At 68.3% G+C, this 21,201-nt stretch overlaps 1 protein-coding gene across 1 annotated transcript; it reads right to left on the bottom strand.

Annotated features, from left to right (window-relative positions):
- Positions 1 to 626: 626 nt before the first annotated feature.
- Positions 627 to 19,933, bottom strand: LOC102190425 (G-protein-signaling modulator 1; the record flags this gene model as incomplete). Its single annotated transcript, XM_018044680.1, is given in 11 exon segments — positions 627 to 806; positions 1,486 to 1,556; positions 7,340 to 7,463; positions 8,496 to 8,604; positions 9,446 to 9,601; positions 10,139 to 10,254; positions 10,443 to 10,566; positions 10,783 to 10,925; positions 11,598 to 11,733; positions 12,450 to 12,671; positions 19,829 to 19,933. Coding segments are annotated over 11 exon segments (1,446 nt in total), but the record flags the coding sequence as incomplete, so codon positions are not given.
- Between the last annotated feature and the right edge of the window lie 1,268 nt (positions 19,934 to 21,201).

The following is a 21,201-nucleotide window of genomic DNA, read 5'->3' as shown; positions in this document are numbered from 1 at the left end:
CCCACGGCCTGCGGAGGCTGGGAGGTGCTGACTAAACCCCTGAAGGAACTATTTTTAGACTAATTCTCAGATTTGGACCTAGGGATTCTGCGTAGGGGGAGGGCTCCAGGCTGACCTCTGAACCCGCACGCTTCGGGGCATGTGCCCCTCTGTGCCTCCTGCACCTTGACCAGACCCCGAGGGCCTGGAGAGGCCAACTAGGCGCCCAGGCACAGCGGGACGCCTGCCCGGCAGCAAGGAGCCTGCCCCTCCCCCCGCACCCCCGTCTGTCCCCGTCCATCTGTCCACCCGGCCCCTGTCCATCCATCTCTGCATGCTATGTCCCCAGGACGGGGCTGCTGACTGGGCTCGAGGACCTGAGCGGCACCCCAAGCTGTCCTGAAGACCCCTCCTGGGCTGCCTGTGGTCCCTGTAATGAGGCTTCCGTCCGGCCAGTGGGTCAACACCGCACTGAGTGCCCTGGCCTTTCAGCAGGACCTGTGTCCACCAGGAGCCAGGGGTCAGCAAAGACCCATGACCTCCTCAGCCCCTGGAGAGACCCCGGCCCGGCCTCCAGGCGGGTGGGTCAGGGTGGGCAGTGGAGCCCTTCCAGGGGCTCCGTCAGCGCCCGGGGAGGGGTCACCTACCGTGCGAGGCAGCTGCACCCGGACGTCCGCGCTGTCCAGTGGGGAGTGGCCGCCCTCCCGCGGCCTCCTCTCAGCCGAGTCGGGCCCTTCCTGGTACTTCCTGCTCCTCACGGGGAGAGGGAGCAAGTCCCTGCCAGGCCCCCGCCAGTCCCCCGAGTGGTGGCTGTCTCCATTTTGCTCCTGGAGGGGGGAAGGCTGGGCATGGCCAGCGGTTCGAACCAGCGCTCCCCAGCGCGAGGCGCAGAGGGTCGCCGACCCCGGCGGAGGCACTCGGGTGCCCAAGGGAAGAGAACACGAGGGGCCCGGGTGGCCAGGGGGCAAGGAGAGGCAGGGCGGTGCTGCAGGAGTTCAGACTCCCCCCACCAACGCCCACCTTCCCGGGCTGAATGCTGGGTGACCGTGGGAGGCCCTGAGCCTTGTCCGTAATGGAGACCAGCGTCCAGTCCACTGTGGGAACCAGAGGCTCCGAGAGGGCAGGCCACGGCTCCAGGGCCACACAGCACCCTCCCCTGGGGGTCCAGAGTGCCAAGGCCCACTGTTCTACCTGTGAGCAGACGGGGTGGGGGCTGGCCAGGCCGCGGGGGTTCTGCCATGTTTAGGGACCGCGGCTTGACCCTGGGTGGGTCAAGCCTTGCTGGCGGGACCGACGGGGTGGTGAAGGGAGCCCACGGAAGCCATGGGGCCTCCAGGAGCCCCTCTGGGCAGGGGTGGGGCCTGTGCGGGGTCCTGAGCCACAGAGGGCACGTCGGCCTCCCCTGAACTGGATGCAGGCAGGAATCCCAGCGGGCGTTTATAAGCTCCACACACACACCCAGGCTGGTCACACCCTGTCCCTCAGCTGCCACAGGTCCCCACGCACCCGCTCCAGGGGTAGTCTCAGCAGGTCCCAGGTCTCCGCGCTCAGCCTCTGCGTCCTCTTGGGTCTGGCTCCTGCAAGAGAGCAGGCCCGATCAGCTGGCACCAGGCCCAGGCTTTGAGGTCAGCCGGCCCGGGGGCTAGGGACCAACAGCTCCCACCTCCTGACCCACGTGGGGGCCAGCGCAATGTCCACACGACTTCCGTGCCCCACCTGGACAAGTACCCAGGTGTCCAGAGGGCGCTGACCACACAGGGGCCAGGCAGAGTCTGGCTTGCTGGCCCCCAACCCCACACTCCAGCTTCCCACCGAGTTCTGGGCCTGGCTCTTCCCCACCAGCCTTTGTGTCCACTGTTCCCTCCCCCAGGACGCCCCTCCTGCGTCTGCACGGCCGCGGGCCTCAGCCTCTGCTCTGCGGTTCCCTCGTCCTGCACCCTCCCCATACCTTAGACAGCCCAGGTCCTCCCGGGGGCCAAGCAAGCTCGCCTCTGAGGGCCGGGCCGGATGAGCCCAGGAAGTACAGGGCGAGGGGCAAGCAAGACCTCGGGTGTTGGTGGACACTCTGGGGGTCTCATCTCTGGCCTTGGACCTGTTAACACCCTGTGGGGCTGGGCGCCCTCCTCCTCCTCCACAGTCAGACAGGCAGGCTGGCGTGTTGCCCAGCCCCAGTGCAGGGGAACCATCTCAGATGCCCACTGAGCCACAGTCACAGATGTGGTGGGCTGCCCTCCAAACCCCACAGCACCCGGCTCCCTGTGAAGCTGAGCTGCCCTGCGGACACCTGTGGCAAGGCGAGGGGAGCTGGACTCGGAGGCCGCGCCATCCAGCCCCTCGTTGCAGCCAGGCGTGCACGCCACGGCTCATGGCCACGGGGGGCAGAGCGGGAGCCCCCAGCCTGGCACCCCCGACCCCAAGCCTGGGCCTGTCTCCTGCACTTGCACCCTCCGTGGGAGACACGGTACCCAGAGGGGAGCCGACTCTGGCGGCCAGTCTTCCAGACCAGTCCAGACTGAACAAACGGAATGTCTGGAGCCTCAGGAGGAAGGGGCAGGCGTCCCAAAGCAGCTGGAGGCGGCGGCTGGACTGCTGTGCCCTCCTCCCCACTCTGGCCCCCAGGGGTGGAAGGAGCCACCCTGACCCCCGCACCCCCGCTTCCCCAAAGGCCAAGAAACATGCCGGCCGGGCTGGTGATGCCAGGGGTCCTTGGAGGGGCATCTGTGGCCACCGTCCCAGAGCTGGGGAGGGAGTGGCCGCCATGGCCCGACCAGCCGTGCCAAGGTGTCCGCAGGCCTAGGACCAGGCCAGCTGCCAGCCCCTAGCCCTGCTGCCCAGCCCCCTTGGTCAGGCCAGGCCTGCTGTTGCCCCCACGGAAAACAGCCGCTGGCCGGTGGGCCTCAGCCAGGCCCTGAGCCAGAGGGGCACAGCCTCGGCCCACGGCTGAAGGAGAGGAGCAGAAAGAGGGGAACCTCGCTGCCCACCACGCCCACACAAGGAGTAAACAGAGCCAGAGGGACCCCCGTCCCAAGGCGCCTACTCACCCCAGCCGGCGGGGCCTGCTCTCAGCTGCCCTCACCAGACTCCCTCGAGGCCCCAAGCGGCTTCCCCATCCTGGACACCGGGCCCCAGCCCCGCACAGCTGCTCCCGTCCCGCCCCAGCCCCCACCACCAACGGCCCCTCTGAGCCGCGCCCGGCTCCAGGGCAGGCCCCCTCATGGCCCTTGCGGATGGCGGGCAGAAGGCCCTCCGGCTGGGCTGGGCTAAATGCACCCTCTGTCTGCAAGGCACGTTCTGAACCCGGCACTTCCAACGGTCCTAGGGCTGAACCGGCCCTGACTGGGGGCATTCAGGCGCCGCTGGCTGGCTTTCTGCCCTGCCCACCTGGGGGTCAGGCCTGGAAAACTTCCTGAGGACTGCCCACCACCACCCAGTCTGAGCCCCTCACCCTCGTTTCTGTCCCTACCAGGCATCTTGACACTCCTTGTTCCAACTCGCAGGTCTTTTAGCTGCCCAGCCCAGGGCCCCTGGCTCCGTGCTTGCATCCACTCCCCGCTCCTGGCGGCTCCACCTTGAGTCCGCCCTGAACCGCCCTCCCAGCTCTGCCCTGTGGTCCCTCCTCCATGCCAGGGCCTGAGAGAAGCCCCAGAGTTCTGGGGACTCATATGAGGTCCACGAGACCCCCACCCCCTCCCCTGCCCCGGAGCCTTTGCACGGCTGTTCCCTCACCCAGGCTGCGGTTCCTCCCCGAGCTCCGGGCACCCTCCCTGCCCTCCTTCACGTCTTCACTCAAATGTCATGTACAGATTGAAAGTTTGGCTCCCCCAGATTTCATATGCTGAAGCCCCAGACTCCTAGGCGATGGTCCAGGCAGCGGGGCCTGGGAGGTAGTGAGGGTGACTGAGGCTCACAGCAGACAGAGAGGCCCCCGGGGGGGCACAGCCCCTCCACACTCTCAGCTCCACCCGTACCCCATCTGCGCTGCAGGACAAGGCCCCCCCACAGAACCCCACCGCGTGGACACCTCACTGCTGGACGCCCAACCCCCAGAACCTCTGAGGAGTAAGTGTCTGCTGGCAGGCCACCCTGTCTGTGGGCTTTCTCACAAGGCTCAAGCTGGCCGTGACCGCGGCCTCTGCGTGGCTCACCTACTGCTGTACTCACGGCTGCCTCCGCCCCGCCCCAGACCCCCGCCAGCCCCCAGAGCACCTGAAGCATGACTGACTTTCTGCATGGGTCGCTTTTTATCGCTGCTGCGGCCCGCAGACTCGGAAAGGACCCAGCACGTAGCAGGTACTTTGAAAATAGAACAAGTAGCCAGCGTTTACTGAGCGCCTACTGTGTGAGGCCATGTGCAGCTTCATGCGCTGTCCCCTCTGGGCCGTCCCCGGCAAAGAAGGTCCCAGCCACCCTCCAGGACCATGGACACGGGGGCTCAAGACAAGGCAACAGCCTGGAGAAGGCCGCAGAGCCCCGGGGGGCGAGCCAGAGCGGGATGGGCTGTTGGGTCGCAGGCGGGCCCGCATGGGGCGGGTGACAGGGCAGGCTCACCTGGAGAGCCCTGGAGGCCAGGCTGAGAGGAGCCAGAGAGGAGACAGACACGGGGACAGGCAGGCGCCCGTGGCCCACGGCTCTGGTCTGTCCATCGCGGGAGCCTGCGTGGGCTGCAGGCCACTTGCTGAACGCCGACAGACAGAGGGCTGGTCTTCAGCCCTCCCAGGGCGTGAGTCATGCCCTTGTCCCCGCCCACCACCTTCCCAGGATGACCAGCCAGCCCGCTTCTCAGACATGGACACGGTGGCTCAGCGAGGTAACCTGGTCAAGCCAGGGCCAGAGCCCGCAGCCTAAGCAGTCACTTAGGTGTGACACCGACGTACACCCCGCCTCCAGAAATGGCTGGGCGTGGTGTCCAGGGACTCCTGGGGCTCTGGGGCCAGGGCACCACGAGCAGGGCCCAGAGGGTGAGGGGACTGTGGCAGGCACAAGCTGGGGCGGTGGGGCGGATGGGCGTCCCGCAGAGGGGCCGGGTGGGCAGCCCCCCAGGGCTCGGGACTGATTCCCTCGTCCTGTGCACCAACCATGCAGCCGGGGGTGCAGGAAACTGTCCACCGCGCCCCGCCCCCGGGGCGCCCTGCTGAGATGGGCAGGGGTGGGCACACCAGGCACCTGGGGAGGACAGACCCTAACCCGGGGCATTGGCGGCAAGGCGGAGCCCCGCCCACCCAGACCGGCTCTGGGACCTCTTTGCTGGGGTGGGGGCAGAGAGGGCCGTGAGGGTCACACGGACTGAACCCAGCTGGCCCTGGGGCCTGCAGCTGCACACTGTGCCCTTGTCTTCATCGAGGCTGGGAGGCGAGGCCCTGAGGCCTGGGGCCCAGCCGGCCGGTGACCACCAGGCCCGGCACCACCACAGGCCTCACCGGTGTCACGAGGCAACGCCCACCACAAGGGCTGTGGCCGGTCCCCCCGACCCAGGCCAGGGTCTCCCTCTTCCTGTGAGGACACCCCTTCACCAGGGCTGGGTACACCCCTCCGACTACCAAGCTCTGGGTTTGCAGCTGTCCCCCCCCAACACTCCCCGTGCCCAAGACAGTTCCCAGAAGACGGTCTCCCAGCTTTCCGGAAACTGGGCCAGACCACCGCCGGCGCTCAGCGTGCCCCGGAATGAACCGGTGAATGAGTAAATGAGCACACGATGCCACTCCTGCACACAGCCCTGCTGCGGCCCCCGCCCCCCACCCCCAACCAGTCTCACCGGATCCGGGGTCTCCTCCGAGGCTGCCTAGACTCAGGGTGCTGGCCTGCCTCCAGCAGTGGCATCCCCGGGCCCCCTGATCTGCCTCCGCAGGCCTGGGCCCTGCTGCCGTCCTCCCAGGAGGACGGCCTCATCCAGCGTCTGCTGGCGGCCAGGAGCTGGCGGCCTGGGGGGGAGGAGACTTCCGGGGGCCCTGGCGGGGAAGGGTCTGGCCCCGGGCAGAGCAGAGGAGCAGGCTCGGGGAGGACAGAGGCCGCCTTGTTCCCGCCCCACCCTGCGGCCCCCTCTCCTCTGCCCGCCCGGAGAAGGAAAACACCAGGAGAGCGTACGGCCACTGGGCCGCGCCTCCAGGGAAGTCCTTCAAGATGCTGGGCCTGGCCCTGCCCCCACCCGCCGCTGGGGTTCCCAGAGGGCGGTCTTCCCAAGCGTGCCAGGGGGTCCTGGACAGAGCTGCCACCCTGGGGAGACCTCGCCTGCAGGGCAGACGTCAGCGTGCACAGGTTGGGATGGGGTGGGGAGCGAGGGGAGGGGGGCCACACTGCTCCCCACCCTCACCGGCCACAGCGCCCCCAGAACGAGGGCGGCAGAGGGTCCCAGAGCCTCTGCTGCCTCCCTTCCATCACAGAGGGCAACGCGTGTCCCTGGCTTCCAGACTGGCCACTGTCACGAACCCCCCAGTGTTACAGCCCCAAACCCCAGAGACCCAGTACCGCAGCCAGATGGGCCAGGGAGCTTCAGAGGCCAGGGCAGGCAGGCACCTCGGGAGCCCAGCCACGAGGGACCGGGGGCCGGACTCCCCGGAAACTTGAGAGCCACCCCTCCCCCTGCCTTTCCCCTCCTCTCTCCCCTTCCTGACCCCCCTGCCCTCTGCCCCCCAACACACACTTACTAATCTCTGCCTGGGGGAGTGTCACTGACCTACACGGGGCGAGCCTGCCAGTGAGATTACAGGCTCTGCGGCCATCAGCCGGCCTCAGGTGATTGGCATCCAGCCTCTGGCTGGTTGGGCCCCCCTCCCTCCTTCCAGCAGCCCCGTCCCCACTCTGTCCCTACAAGAAGCCCTCCCCCAGGCCCAGCCCCCTGCCTGGAGACATTCCTCAGTCTCAGGGAAGGGGGGCAGCCAGGGAGAAGCCCCCCTCCCCATCCTCATATCTGCCCTGGTGATAAACCTGAGGGGCTCACTCAGGGTGACCCCAGGCCCTCGCTGCCCCAGAGGCAGAAAGGACCGGCCCCGGGGCCCCCTGGCCCCGCAGAGACCCCGTCTGTCCGTCACCACTTTCCATCTCTGGATCCAACTTGCCCCTGGCACCCCGTCATTTGCCCACCCCCCACTGAGCTCCGGAACAGGCGGGTAATGGGCCTCAGAGGCTGACACCCCGGGGACAGGGGCTCAACACCTTCTGAGGGACCCCGTCGCTAACCTGGCAGCTCCGTTAAACGTTCTCCAGTCTGGGGGCAGACCCCACCAAGCCCCCCAGCGTGAGCCAGTGTCCACCGACTGCTGGCAGCCCACCTGCCAATCCCTGCCCTCCCAGGCCCCTGCACCCGAGCTGAGGTCAGAGCCTGGGGCGGGGGCCGTGGGACCTCCCGCTCCGGCCCGTAACTCACCTTGGGCCTCATAGCCGGCCAGGTCTGGCTTCTCCGCGGCTGCCGGGCTGGCCAGCCGGCCCAGAGCCAGCTGCAGCTGCGCCACGTTCATGCGGGCTGTGAGCTCCCCGCTGCGGTCCCCAACCTGCAGCCAGGGGGGCCGGGTCAGCAGGCCCCTACAGGACCGCCGCCACCCCGGGGCTCCAAGGGCACCGGGCCCCACCACGCCCAGAGGGGTGGTCTCCCAGGGTGCGTACAGCCCCCCACAGCCCAGTCCAGCTGTGCCACGTGGAGCCCTCCCGTGGGCAGGCGGCCTTTCTCAGCCTCACATCCCCCGGAGCCCTGGCGAGCACCCTCGTGGCAGGGAGGTCTTGTGCTTACCCGCGAGCAGGACACAGGAAGGGCGGGAGGGGGACCCGAGTGCAGCTCCAGGGCCCCCCATCCAGGCCCTCCCCTGACCCAAGCTCCCCTGCCCACCCCCCACCTCCTGGACACCTAAGGGCCTTGCCCGCCCCTGGACATGGGGCGGTGGTGGGTTTGGGCAGCACTGGGGAGGGAGGGGACCTGGCTCTGTACCTGGGGCTGCTTCCCAGGGGAAGGGTGGGGGCCAAGGACCGGGAGGGGTGAGGCGAGGCGGGGCCAGCCAGGAGCCAGGGCCCACCCATGCCCACCAACCCAGAGGCGACCCTGGCCACGGTGGGAGGGCCTGGGTGGACAGGCCCACTTCCCTAGGAAGGTGCCTGGTTGAGCAGTCCCAGGGGAAGACCCTCCCCGCGGAATGGCTGTGCCTTCGTGCCCAGGACTGCCCTTGGCAGGTTATTTCCACTCAGGCGTTGGGTGCAGGCATGCCGAGGCCCAGCCTGCTGCAGCTCTGGCAGGGACCGACGCAGCGGAGGATGGCTTTCCAAAGGCAACACTGACACTTGGAGGGGTGAGAATGAGCCCCTGCTGCCCCCTCCCGACCATCTGGCTGCAGGAAAGGAGGAGCCACTAGGCCCTTGAAGTCACGGAGTGGCGGGGCCCCTTCGCAGAGATGGTGACCACCAGGAAAAAGTTCAGGGCACACAGAGGCACATGGCCCAGATGTCTGCAGGCAACGCCAGGAAGGGCCGGGGGAGGGCTCCAACACTGGTGAAGGGCAGGCTTGGGGGCTGAGGGCAGGGCAGGCCCGGCTCACCTCCTGGGAGATCTCCAGGTGCTTCTTAGCAAAGGTCAGGGCCTGGGCTGGGCTCCCCATGGATACGTAGGCATTCCCCAGGCTCCAGCACGCCCGGCCCTCGCCCACTCTGCCAGGAAGGGAAACTGAGTCCATATCTGCCCGCCAGGCCTGCCAGCCTGCCCACTCAGTCCCACCGTCCCAAGCCCCCAGCCTCCAGGTGGTCAGGCCCCCCCACCATGGGAGGTGGTAAAGGATGGGGAGGGTGGGTGGTCCAGGTGTGGCCTCGACCACCCCCAGGTGGCCGGTGAGGCTCTCACCCTGGTGGTGGCAGCGACTTCACTTCCTTGGCTCATTAATTTTTAAATTGAGGTAAAAATAATATAACCTCAACCTCCATAAAGTGCACAATTCAGCGACCCTATGTACATTTACAATCTATAGCCCTCGCCTCGGACTACCTCCAAGACATCGTCACCCAAAAGAAAAACCATGGCCTCTTGTGAAGCCTCCCAGCAGGGCGGCTTTTTGGGAGACCCCTCCTCTCCTCTAGCCACGAGGGGCTCTGGCCTGTGGACTCCGAGCTTTCTTGCTGTGGCCGCTACCCCCACCCCAGACCTGCACGAGCAGCTGTGAGCTTAGGGGTCTTGTCAGTCGGTCTGTCTCTTTGCACACAGATGTGGAAAGAGGGAGGCGGGAGGGGAGCGGGTGTTGTTCAAGGGGGCAACGGGCCAGGGACTGGGGCCCAGCCGGCTCAGCGCCCAGGGGTCTCCCCAGTCCCTCCCGGCGAGTGGCGTGGCTGACCTATGGAAGAAGGCTGAGCCCCAGGGGGGTGGGTCCCGTGGTGGTCAGAGGCAGAGCGGGGCTCAGACCCAGACCAGTGGGCCAACAGGCTGCTGTGGTTGGCCTGGGGCCCGAGGGGGCGGTCGGAGCCCCCGAGGGCCTGCACCGCGCGCGTCCCCGCCGCACACCTGTCAGCCAGCTCCTGGGCGATGAGCAGGTGCCGGAGGTGGTACTCCGCTGCGCGCTCGTAGTCCTGCAGCAGCGTGTATGTGTTGCCCAGGCTGTAGCAGGCCTGCGCCTCCACCGCCTGGTCCTTGAGCTGCCGGGACAGCTGCAGCGTCTTCCTGGGGAGGGGGGGCGGCGTGGGGCAGCAGGGGGTCACCCAGGAAGGGAGGAGGGTTCCAGGAGTCCCCTCCGCCGGGGGCCAGCGCATTGCTTGCGTTCCCCAAGCCCCTTCCAAGGGGTAGACACGGATGGGGGGGTCGCGGATCCAGCCCCAGGATCCCATGGGGGCCTCTCTGGGCTCTACCAGTTGCCCCCCTGGGGCAACACAGAGCACTGCCCCCCTCAACCCATGGCCCCAGGGAGGTTAGGCGGGCAGGCCTTGTGGCGGGGGCTGGGTGGGGGGGGGTGCCTCCCTGGCCTGGTGTCCAGGCGCCCTTGCCCACGCCCTCCTAGGGCCCACCAGCTGGGCAGGCAGGCCTTGACGGGGGCCAGGTGGGTAGGACCCGGGGGGGGGGGCTGAGTGGGCAGGCCTTGGGAGGAACAGATGGGCAGGCCTTGTGGTGGGGGGTGGGGAGTGGGACACCTCCCTGGCCTGCTGTCCAGGCGCCCTTGCCCAGCCCACCCTCTCCCTGGCCGGGCGGTGGGGGGTTGCCTACTTGTAGTACTCGGCGGCCACGTCAAAGCGCCCCAGGAAAATGTGGGCGTTGCCCAGGTTGCTGTAGGCTCTCCTCTCTGCTGCTTTGTCTCCAAATTCCTTAGCGATGGCCAGGCGCTGAGGACACAGACGCAAAGCCTGAGGTGGTCACGGGGAAACCCAGGACCTGCTACCGGTGGCAGGCGCTGCCCCCCTACCCAGCATAGCCAGCCCAACATTCGCGTGCCCAGGGTGCAACCCAGGAGCCCCGGCACCCAGCCCAGACGGAGCAAGGGGGCTGGGGGCAGCCCCGCCGTCCCGCTCACCTCCTTGTGGAAGGTCGTGGCCTCCGTGAAGCTCCCCAGCAGGTAGTGGGTGTTGCCCAGGTTGCCGTAGGCCCTGCCCTGGGCTGCCCGGTCACCCAGCTCCTTCACCAGGGACAGGTTCCTCCTGGAGGCCGAGTGCATGTGAGCCATATCCCCGCCAGCAACGCCCTGCCACCCGTCCAGGCCAGAGGATGCTGAGCCCATGGCCCCCGGGGGTCATGCCCCCTAATGGGGGCGTCTCAGTGCTGAGCTCGAGGACTCTGGTTTTCGGGGGCCGAGGAGGCCAGGGGTGGGTGCTGTGGGGAGGGAAGCCACCCGGGGCCCCGCCAGCTCTGCTTACTCGTAGAACTCGGAAGCCCGGCGCAGCGTCTCGCGGACAGCAGGTGGCAGGTGCCCTGGGTCCTGCGCGGCGCTCCAGGACAGCTGCTTGCCCTTGGCGTGGTACACGTTGCCAATGTTGTACAGAGCCCTCGCCTCCCCGACCTGGGGGTGACACCGAGACCGGGGCTGCCTCCAAAGCAGCAGTCCCAAGGAGCCAGGCGCCCAGACCCTGCGCACAGAGCTGGTATTCCCACGGCCTGGTTTGTGGTCCTCCCTGCCCCTGGGGCTACGAGCGCAAGGGCATCACCTTGTCCAAACACTAAGGTAGGGGTCATGAGGAGGGGTCTGTCCCTCTCGGGTCACCCCTCTAACACCCCGGATAAGGACTCCAGCTCTGCCACCTCCAAGGGGGACTGGGCCAAGTCGGTGACCTCTCCGCAGTGGAGCCCTCCCACGGCAGTGACGTCATCCGTACAGAGGCAGGGACACTGACCCTGCAAGGTCACCGGGAGGACACTGAGCAGCCATCAGGGGCCCAGCAGAGCCTCTCTGCCTAGGCTTCCTCCCAGAGCCACCTCCACCCCCACCGCCCCCTGGCCTAGGAGTGATGGGGACTATCGCTGGACTCAGCGGGGAGGTCGGTGAGAGGGGAGCAGACAGGGAAAACGGGGGCCCAGGACTCAGCCCCACGGCCTCCACGTGAGCCAGAAGCGCCCTTGTTTCTGAACAGGGACCATCCCCCGTCTTCCTCCCAGCCAGGGCGCCTGGGGCCCTGGGTGGTGTCCTCTGGGGCCCAGTCCCAGCTGGGGCGTCCGGCCAGCACCGCCTGTCCACCTTGTCCCCCTGTTCCTGGGCGATGTCCAGGTGCCGCTGGCAGCAGACGACGGCCTCATCAAAGCGGCCCAGCACCTTGAGCGTGTTGCCCAGGTTCCCACTGGCCTTGGCCTCCCCCATGCGGTCACCGATGGTCCTGGAGGGCAGAAAGGAGTGAGGGGCCGAACCCAGGACTGAGCCCAGCATAGACTCGGGTGAGGGCCTCTGAGGACTGGGGGCGCCCTACAGTCCCTGGGATGGTGCTGGGCGGGGGTCCCGAGGCGGGTGGGCCCAGCCCAGGATCGCCCGTCAGCCAGGTCAGGTCTCGGGGAGGTCCTGGTGAAGCTCAGTTTCAAGGCCGGGAACGCCGGCAGCCTCGCGATGGGAATTCACCCCGTGGCAGCTCTGCAAGCGCACACGGGCACCCCCCGCTGGCTGGTCCCGAGAGCACGGCTCAGGGCTGGAGGGGGAGGCCTGCGGCCAAGGTGCTCAGAACCGAGAAGCCCGGCCCTGCCTGGGAGGTCTGGGGGCTGGGGTTGGGAGTGGACAGGGAGGGGCAGCAGGCGGGGGGAAGCTCTGGAGGCCAGAGGAGACCGGAGACCTTGGGAAAGAGGGGCGTGTGGGAGGGCGGGGGTGGGGCAGGGGACTGAATGGGCGGGGGTCCGCGGTGGAGCGGGGCGGGGTGTGGCCGGGGGCTGAATGGGTGGGGGTTCGCTGGGGCGCGGGGCGGGGGCGGGGCCTGAGTGGGCGGGGCAGGCCGCTCGGCGCGGGCCGGGGGCGGGGCAGGGGCTGAATGGGCGGGGTCCGCGGTGGCGCGGGGCGGGCCCCGGGGCAGGCCGCTCGGCGCGGGGCGGGCGGGGTTGGGCCGCTCACCGGGCCAGCAGCAGATCGTGCTTGTGGTACTCCAGCGCCCGCGCGTACTCCTTCAGGTAGAAGTAGGCGTTGCCCAGCTGGCTGTAGATGGCACTCAGCGTCTTCAGGTCCTCGGTGCCCACCTGCACGGCGGCCTCAAAGAAGGCCACGCCCGCCTTGAAGTCGCCCGCCTTGCACAGCCGCTCACCCTCCAGGGCCAGCTCTAGGCACGAGGCCTCCATCCTGGGCAGAGAGGACGGGTCAGGGGTCTCAGCGGGCCCGGTAACGCCATCAGGCCTGGGGCCCTGGCTCCTCCTCGCCACCGCGGGGCCGCCCCGGACGGCTGGGGCCCGGCTCCCTTTGGATGAACGAACAGAGGCAGCTCTGGGTCTGGCAGCGAGCCCACCCCCCCAGGCCAGCACGCTGTGTGGCTCACTGGGCCAGAGCCTCACTGTCCGTCCCCACCCGCCCCCGCCGCCAAGCCCAGGACCCCAACTGCCGGGCGACGGCATACGCACAGCTGCAGCCACCCCTGCAGCTGGAGGACGCAGCCTCCGGCCCGGCTCCTGGCTGCTAGGCAGAGGGGCTGCCCCTGGGCCGGGCGCCGCCCGCCACCCTCCAGAGGGGCCACAGCGGCCTGGGGCAGGCCCTGATGCCCGCTGAGGACAGGAGGCTCACAGGGTCACGAGACAGTCGGGGCCACATCGGTGAAAGCCGATACCAGCCCCTTCCCTGTCCTGTGTCCTAGAGTGGTGGGGCCCAACCTCCAAGCTCTTGAACCTCCTAACCTCTGGGGGCAAGGCTGCATCTGAGCTGATGTCCTGCCCTGGGGCCAGAGCAGGACAGGGGGGTGGCAGGCACAGAAGGAGTCTTGGCGGGGGCCTAAATAGAGGGCAGGGGCTCCTGCCGCCCTACCCCACTGAGACAGCCCGCAAAAGTGAGCCCCGGAAAGGTGGGAGGCGGCTCAAGACCCCGTCCCCATCCCCTTACTCCCACTGCCTTCACGTGTCACCAGAGCTCGTGGAAGAGTAACTTAAAGTGTGCTCGCCAAATGGCCCACTGCACCCCCGAACTCATTCCCACCTTGTTAGGACTGAGCAACGACCAGGAGTTACCGGGGAGTCAACGTATTTCCCTAAGAAACAGGCAACGTTTTCTAGGCCAGTGCTTCTCAACTGCCCTATCCAAAGGCCCCTCTGAGACAGATCACAGTGCCCATTCGTGCTGCCCCTGAGTCGTTGAGAAAACCAGGTGACACCTCGAGAACAGGCTGGGACGCAGCTGCGAACCCCCAGAGAAGCCAAGCCCTGTGCCCTGCACCCCACAGGCTCAAGGCATTCCCCGGGACCCCCCCACGCCGGGGTCACTGATCCTCTCCTCCTGGAGGGTGCAGGGCCTGCGCCTGGGGACCCAGCCCTCTCCCAGCCTCCCCGAGACTCAACCAGAGCCCCGCAGCCTCTGAGGGCTGGAGGTCAGGGACCCGGACTTGAGACTCGGCCGTCAGACCCGTCAGCGTGTCCCGCTGACAACACACCCGCCTCGCCGAGCGCCCTGCCCTCCAGACACCACGTCACTGCCCACGGGCAGCGGTACCCCCACCGCCAGGGCCATGCATGGGGCTCCTTAATTAAGGCCTGCTTGTCCCTGCCCAGCTGCTTGCCACATGGCCAGCTGCCCTCTCCTTCCCGGGGATTCAGGGTCTAAAACGTGGGCGTCTCCGGAGCCCCACAGGCACTGACCCTGACCTGATCACAGGAGCCGCCCCCTCCCTGCCCAGACACACGGCAGCAGTAGCTCAGAGGTTTCTGGAGCGGGCAGGGCCCTGGACCTAGACGTCAAGGGCACAGGGGTGCGATGCCAGGGTGTGTGGCCGTCTCCGGGAGTGCCAATGGGGGGAGGCCTCCTCCTGCGGAGGCACCAGGCAGGGGGGTCCCAGGAGCCCCGCCCCCGCCCCTGCAGGTTGCCTGCCCACCCGCCTGCCCGCCACACCTCTTCCCCCGCAGGTCTCGCATCTTCTGCACATACAGCCACAGCTCCAGGCCCACGGGCAGCAGCAGCGGGCGCGGGCGCGGGGCGCCGTACACCACCTTGCACACGGCCTTTTCGGCCAAGCTCAGGGCCGCGGGTGGGCCCTCGGGGGCAGCAGCCGGCATGCCAGGGGGCTCTGACCTCCTCCCCAGCCAGCTGGTCCTGGCTGTGTGCCGGCCGCGGGGTCCCCTGCCCGACCCCACCCTCGCCCCCAGGTAGCGGGCTCCCACGGACCCCCCAGGTCTCTGGCAGGTTCTCCACAGCCTCCCAGGGCCTGTGGCGGATCAGAGGATCAAGGGCGGCTCAGAGCTGGGATCAGCACCGTCAGCAGGGCGGGCGGGCAGGAGCCCCAAGGGAGCCTGTTCACATGCTCCCCTCAGGGGCTGGCACACAGCCGGCAGGGGGAGCACAGCACCAGCACCCCGCCCCCAGACTCTTACTGCCCCCCAGCCCTGTGGCCGGTTTGGGGCCAGAACCCGGCCACACAGCACAAAGGAGCCTGGAGCACCTGGTTGGTTTGTGGGAGCAGCGAGGACCCAGTGCAAGTGGCCCCCCACCCCCACCCCCAGAGCTGGGATGGGCAGGGTCTTCACCTGGCCCTGCCCCGTCCTCCTGGACCCCTGCCATGTCCGCCCCTGCGCCCAGCCTGGCCTGCAGCAGGGTCAACGGGGGCACAGGGTCCAAGCCACCCTGTTAGTCCCCTGAGCCTCCGGGACGCTGCTGGGTGACCAGTGCCTGACCATCGAGTGAGCTCCAGGCCTCGAGTGTCACCTGGGGGCAGGGCCTGGAGGAACCCAGGGCTGGGGCCTTGAGATGAGCAGACACCCTCCAGTCACCCCAGCGCCTTTCCTGAAACCCGCCAGCCCCTGGGCCACCTTCACAGCCCGCTCCCAGCTCCTCCAGCGCTCTGGCTGATGAGGAGGCTAGAGTGACCCTCTCTGGGCAAAGGGCAGAGCCTCTGGAGGAGCAGTGGTGGTGGGGGGTGCTCAGTGCTGAAGCCCAGCCCCGGGGCTCGGTCTGGCAGAGCAGCAGGGAGAAGCCCAAGGCCCCTCGGGGCACCTCAGTGGCCCACCCCTGCTGGGCGCTCTGTCCGCCCACCGCCCCCACGGCCCCGTGGGCAGCCCCTCCTGCCAGGTCGCTCGCCTGTCTCAATCACGGGCCTCGGCCAGGGAGGAGGCCCAGCGAGGCTGCAGCAGGAACCCGGGACAGGGAGGGAGAGGCTGGGCTCATGGGTAGTGAGAGCCAGGGTGGGCCCTGACCCCCAAGACCACCTGGGTCTGAGCAGAGACAGGATGGCGGGGGGGCGGCGGGAGGCCTGGGGCAAAGCCGCCCGGGATACTGATCCAGGCCAGCATCAGCTTACCAGGGTCGGCAGATGCTGCTGCTCTGGCCGGGGCAGGGGTGTCTGGGAGGGCACTGGGTGGGCAAATCAAGGGTATGAGGATGAGGACTGAGGCCAGCCGCACCCACATCCACCACCGGGCCCTGCTTCTCAGGGGGTCCAGGACAGGGCACCCTCCTCCAGTCCCTGAGGCCTCTGTCCACCCCCGGGACGGCTCAGCTGAGGGGCAGGACAGGGCCTGGCCCATCTCCTCCTTGCCCAGCTCCTGCCAATAAACTGAACCCCCAGACTCTGCACCCTCATGTCAACCCCAGGTCCTTCCTCCGCCTCCCGGGGCAGCAGCCCCCCAACACCAGCACTGCAGGCCATCCTCTCCCCTCCCCCGCGAGACGGCCCAGCCTGGCCAGGCCCACTTCCTCACTCAGTGAAGAAGGTTCTGGAAGTCTGATCTCCACACCACCTCCACAGGCCTGGAGGAATCTGTCGGAGCCGTGTCCACTGGGGACGCGCTAGAGCTGTGGCACCCCGAGGCCACCGCTTCAGTATTGGCCTGTCGAGCCAGCCTGCCTGTCCCTGTCCACTGCCCAGGACACCACGCTGCAGGACGGCAGGGCCCCCAGCAGGCCTGTCCACCCAGAGGCCGCTGGGGCACGAGACAGGGGCTCCCTGGGGCTCTGGGCCAGACCGGCCAGGGCTTTTAGGGCCCAGGACTGCGGTCTCAGTTCCCCCTTCACCAGCCCCACCCCTCAAACCCAGAGAGGGGCGTACACCTGGGATTTGCCACGTGGGCTAAACGGGTGCCTAACTGTTAACCGACAGTCCCCTACAGCCTAGGGCGAGACCGGGCCCACAGCCTCAGAGGCCTCAGGGACCACACTGCCTGCCCCAGCAGGGCCACGTCCACCTGTGAGATCCGCTCTCCAGCACCAGCACGGCCCGGAACACCTCTCCTTCAAAGTGGTTGACCAGGGTCAGCCTTCCCAGCAGCCAGACCACAGTGGCCAGGAGGCAGGGCACTGTCTGCCAAGCTCCCGCCACCTGCCCACTGGCTCACCAGTTAATGAAGTGCTTATTGACCGCCCAGCGGCCGACCTGACTGCTCTGGCCACCAAGTCACCCCTGGTACCCCTCCCACCCGTCCTCAGCGTCCGAGAGTAGCCGTCAGCCCTGGCCCCTACTGCCCTGCCCTCTGCCCACACAGGCCCCCACCTGCCTGTCTCCCCAGACGGCCCAGTGTCCCCTGGGCGCCATCGCAGAGGCTCACCGGTGGGGGGCTGGGTCCCCATCGAACCCTCTCTGCTAAAGGCAGTCAGTCCTGTCCAAGGCCATCACCCACACTCTGGGTGCCTGGGCAGCCGCCCCAGGGCCCCCACGCGACTCCTTCCTGCCGTCCCCAGAGTGTAGCCACACTGACTCCCCTTTAGTGTTGGGGATGCTCAGAACAGCAGGGACAGGCGGCCTGGTGGAGGCAGGAAGCACTGAAGGGGAGAGGCGTGTCTGCCACCAGCTTCAGAAAGCGCCTGAGGGTCACACGTCCAGGGAGCCCAGTGGCATGGCATCCCCATCCGGGAACCTGCTGGTGGGGGCACCTCTAACGAGCCCCTTACCCCAGTCTCCTCTCCCAGCCCCTGCCAGGAGCACTCAGCTGCTGGCCTCACAGAAGGCAGGAGTTCAGAAGAGGACGGCCCACGGCTCCCCCACTGTGGGGGCTTCTTGGCTACCCGCCCATTCCCCCGGGCCCTCTGCCCCACACCTCTGCCCCGGGGGAAACAGGCCCAGGGGCAGTGCACCAGGGTTCTCAGTGTTAATCGCTCCGGTGAGACCCCACCCACTTCTGCCTACCTGACCTGGTCCCCTCTCCAGGGCCCCCTCGGGACATGGTGGGCTCGTGGACACACTCACGCTCAGTCCCTTCTCAGTGCCAGTGCGAAGCCCAAATGCAGGACCCACTTTGTAAGAACCGGACTCATCTCCCCAGGCTGGAATGTTGGTGTGGGAAGGGGAGCCACCAGGTTGCAGGGGCCGGGGGGCGGGGACAAGGCAGAGGAGACCTGACCTGGCCCCAGGGAGCCCCCCACACGCTGGGGTTTCTGGGACAGCCACCCATGGAGTGCTCAGACCCAATGGCTCCTGTCTGTGGGGCATCCAGGTGCCGGGCTGAGGGCAGCCCTGGGCTCCCACACCACAGCGGGGCTCCCTGGACACTCAGGCTCCAAGGGGACAGCTTTATGGCGGCCTCTGGAAGCTAGTTCCGAGCAGAAAGGACCCTGCGCATACCCAGCCACGCTCAGGTCCGACCCCCATCCCCACGGGCCTCCTCACGGGCCCTGAAAGCAGGCTCCTGCCCATGAGCTCAGAATCTCTGCCAGGTATACCCCCCAACCTCTGCCAGGTATGCCCCCCCTCAGCCTGCAAGAAGTCCAGGCAGGACCCGGGGCCTCTTGGGTGTTCGCTTTGAGCTCTGCTGCCCTGCCCACAGACGGCTCCCCGAGGCCACTGGTCCTTGTGCTTGTACCCACCCACACATCAGGCTCCCGGGTCAAGCCTAGCGGGGAGGCTAGCACAACGTGGACCACACGCTCCACCGCGCAGGGTTTCCCAAGGCTGAAGCGCCCAGGGGCCCCCTCCACCCACAGCTCCCCTGCACACACACCCACAGCCAGATCAACGCCTGCCATTCTTCCAGAACGTGGCCTCCACCCTGGGCAGACGAGGCCCGCAGAGGGCCCCATTCCCACAGGGGCAGGGGGTTGGGGGCTTTGCCGTGCAGGAGTCCTCAAGGACAGGCCTCCGGGGTCAGCTGCCAGTAAACCCACTGGCACGCTCCTCCCCCTGCGTGGGGCCCGGGAGTCAGGCTGGGGGCTCAGCGCTCCATCCCGAGACCACACAATGGGGGCTGTGTCTCCAGCCAGCAGCACAGACCAGACAGAGGTGGGAGGGGCCGCCAGGGCCTCATTCCACAGGTCAGGGTGTGGGGGGGGGTGACAGAGGGGCGGTGGGGCACCCGGCAGAGGCTTGCGGCTGGGCTGGAGAATCCTTGTAGCCCATGCTAGGCCCCTTGAAGACTCAGAAGCCCCCCAGGTCTTAAGGATGGCTGGGGGAACTGGATGAGGTCACTCCAAGGCAGGGGCCTGTCCAGACCATGAGGAGCCAGGCCTGCCTCCGGGAGCCGCAGCCAGGAAGCAGGCCCTGCCCAGCACTCGTGCCGGCCCCGCTCTGCCAGACACCTGCACACGAAGGCAAGCCCTCAGAGGCCTGTGCCCTCCCCATCCCAGGCCAGGCCCAGGGCATCACCTGTAGCACGCCCTCGACCAGCAGGGAGTCACCAAGCAGGCACGCGGCCCAGGGGCAGGTCCACGCCGTCATCCCCGATGGGCACAGGGCACAGGGCCCGGACCACTGGCATCACCCGGGAACCCGCCCCAGGCAGGCGCCTTTTCAGGCAGGCACACACCCACCCAGCTGCCTGGCTCTGTAACCCCAGCCCAGCTGCAATCTGCTGAAGCAGGGGTATCTGGCGGGTGGGTGGGTGGTGATGGGCCCCACCCGTGACACACCCGTGGTCCCCTCCCCACAAGTGCTGTGGCAGTGGGAAGGAGGTGCCAGGCTGGGGAGGGCAGTCCTGGCAGCCCCCACCACACACCTGCTGTGCTAGAGGCCAGCTGCTGGCAGGGCAGGGCTGGAGAAGGGGCCCCTCTCCCAGCCCTGGACACTGTGGCCAGAAGGGCCCATCTTGCCCACCCCCTAGACGCCCCTCCCTTGCCGGTTTCCAGGGGGTGGTCAGTGGCAGGCCCAGCGCCCCCACCCTCGGACTCCCCTTCCTCCGCCCTGGGGCACCCTGACCCCGACACCCTCCTTCGGCACCCCGCGTCCCCCCACCCCCCGCCGGCCGGCTGGGAGGGGCATCCCCGCCACGTTGCGCGCCCGCCGCCGCCGCCGCCGCCTTTGTTCCGGGCCGGCCACTCGTGCCTCCTGCGTCCACGGCCCCCGCCCCCGGTCCCCGCGCGTCCCCGCCGCCCGCCCAGCCCACCTGGAGTAGAGGCGCCGGGCCGGGCCGGGCAGCTCGTCGGCGGCGGGAGGCGCCGGGCCCGCCATGGGGCCGGGGGAGCCGAGGGCCGCGGGCCGCGAACCCCACGCTCGCGCCGGCCCCTCGCGCCCGTCCGCGGGCCGCGGGCCGCTGTCCACCGCCCGCCCGTCGTCCGTCCGTCCGTCCTCGCGGGCGGGAGGCGCCGAGGAAGTGATGCGCGCGACGCCGCCCCTCCCGCCGTGGCCGTGATGTCACCGCCGCCCGCGGGGGAGGGGGCGCGGGCCGAGCAGCCAGTCCCTCCTGCGTTCGCTCGGGTGGGGGAGGGGAAACGGCGCCGGGGGTGGGGGCCCCCCGCGGGGCGGAGCCTTCGGGGGGGTTCCTCTGGCACAGGCCCAGCCCGGAGGGTGCGCCCCCAACGCCCCCCTGCCACGGTGAGTGCGGGGGAGGGGCTGGGCGTCAGCCTCGCTTTGGGGGCTTCTTGGGCCTGGCAGGCCCCTTCTTCCACCTGGTTGGAGGCCCTCCCGCCTTTGTTTGGCAGGTGACCCCTCCTCCCTTCGGTGGTCTTCTGCCTTTTCTCTGGGCCAGCCCCAAGGTGCCTCGGCCACTTCTCCAAATGGGCAGTGGGTGCAGGCACCCCCGGGGTGCCCCTCCGCCCACTTTGGCAAGGCCATCCCCCACGTGAATTGAGGCAAGTGGGAGGGTGAACAGCTTCAGGCAGGGCCTGAGTGTGTGTGTGTGTGTTGGGGGTTGGCTGTGTGTGTGTGTGTGTTGGGGGTTGGTTGTGTGTGTGTGTGTGTGTGTGTGTGTGCGTGTGTGTGCTGGGGGTCGGCTAGCCTGGGAAGGCAAAGATTCTGCAAGCCTGCCCACCCCTCTGCATTTCTCCCTTCTGAGACCGTGGTCTCAGCCTCCCCACACCCAAGCTTGGTCTTCTCAGCTGTCTGTGAAAACCATGGAAGGCTGCAAGTAGAGTGGCCGGGCTGTGCCCACCCACCCGAGTCCAGCGTCTCAGCACCCGGCCGCCTCCTCTCCTGGGGATTCCTGGGGGCCCTGACGGGTGACGTGGCCTCGCCTCCACCCCCTGGGTTCTGACTGCTCTGGGGGGGGGGGTGGTCTCACAGGTTCTGTCCTGGACCCTTCTCAATCTCCGCCCTCCCAGTGCAGCCAGAGAACTCCAATCCTGGAAAAGTTGCTGCCACCCAACGGGACAGGGACGAGTCTGGGGACGGGAAATGGGCTGGTTTCCCCTGGGGGCACGCTGGCCCCTTCCCGGAGCACTGCCCTAAGGTCAGGAAGATGCCAGCCAGCCAGGCCGCCCCAGCCAGACCCTCCACCCCAGCCAGGACCCTCGGCAGAGTGCAGCCCACAGGACCCTGGCT

The sequence above is a fragment of the Capra hircus genome, unplaced genomic scaffold, assembly GCF_001704415.2.
Source record: "Capra hircus breed San Clemente unplaced genomic scaffold, ASM170441v1, whole genome shotgun sequence".
Lineage (NCBI taxonomy): Eukaryota > Metazoa > Chordata > Mammalia > Artiodactyla > Bovidae > Capra > Capra hircus.
Note: the sequence above shows the minus strand (reverse complement) of the source record. Positions and strands in the feature narration are given on the sequence as shown.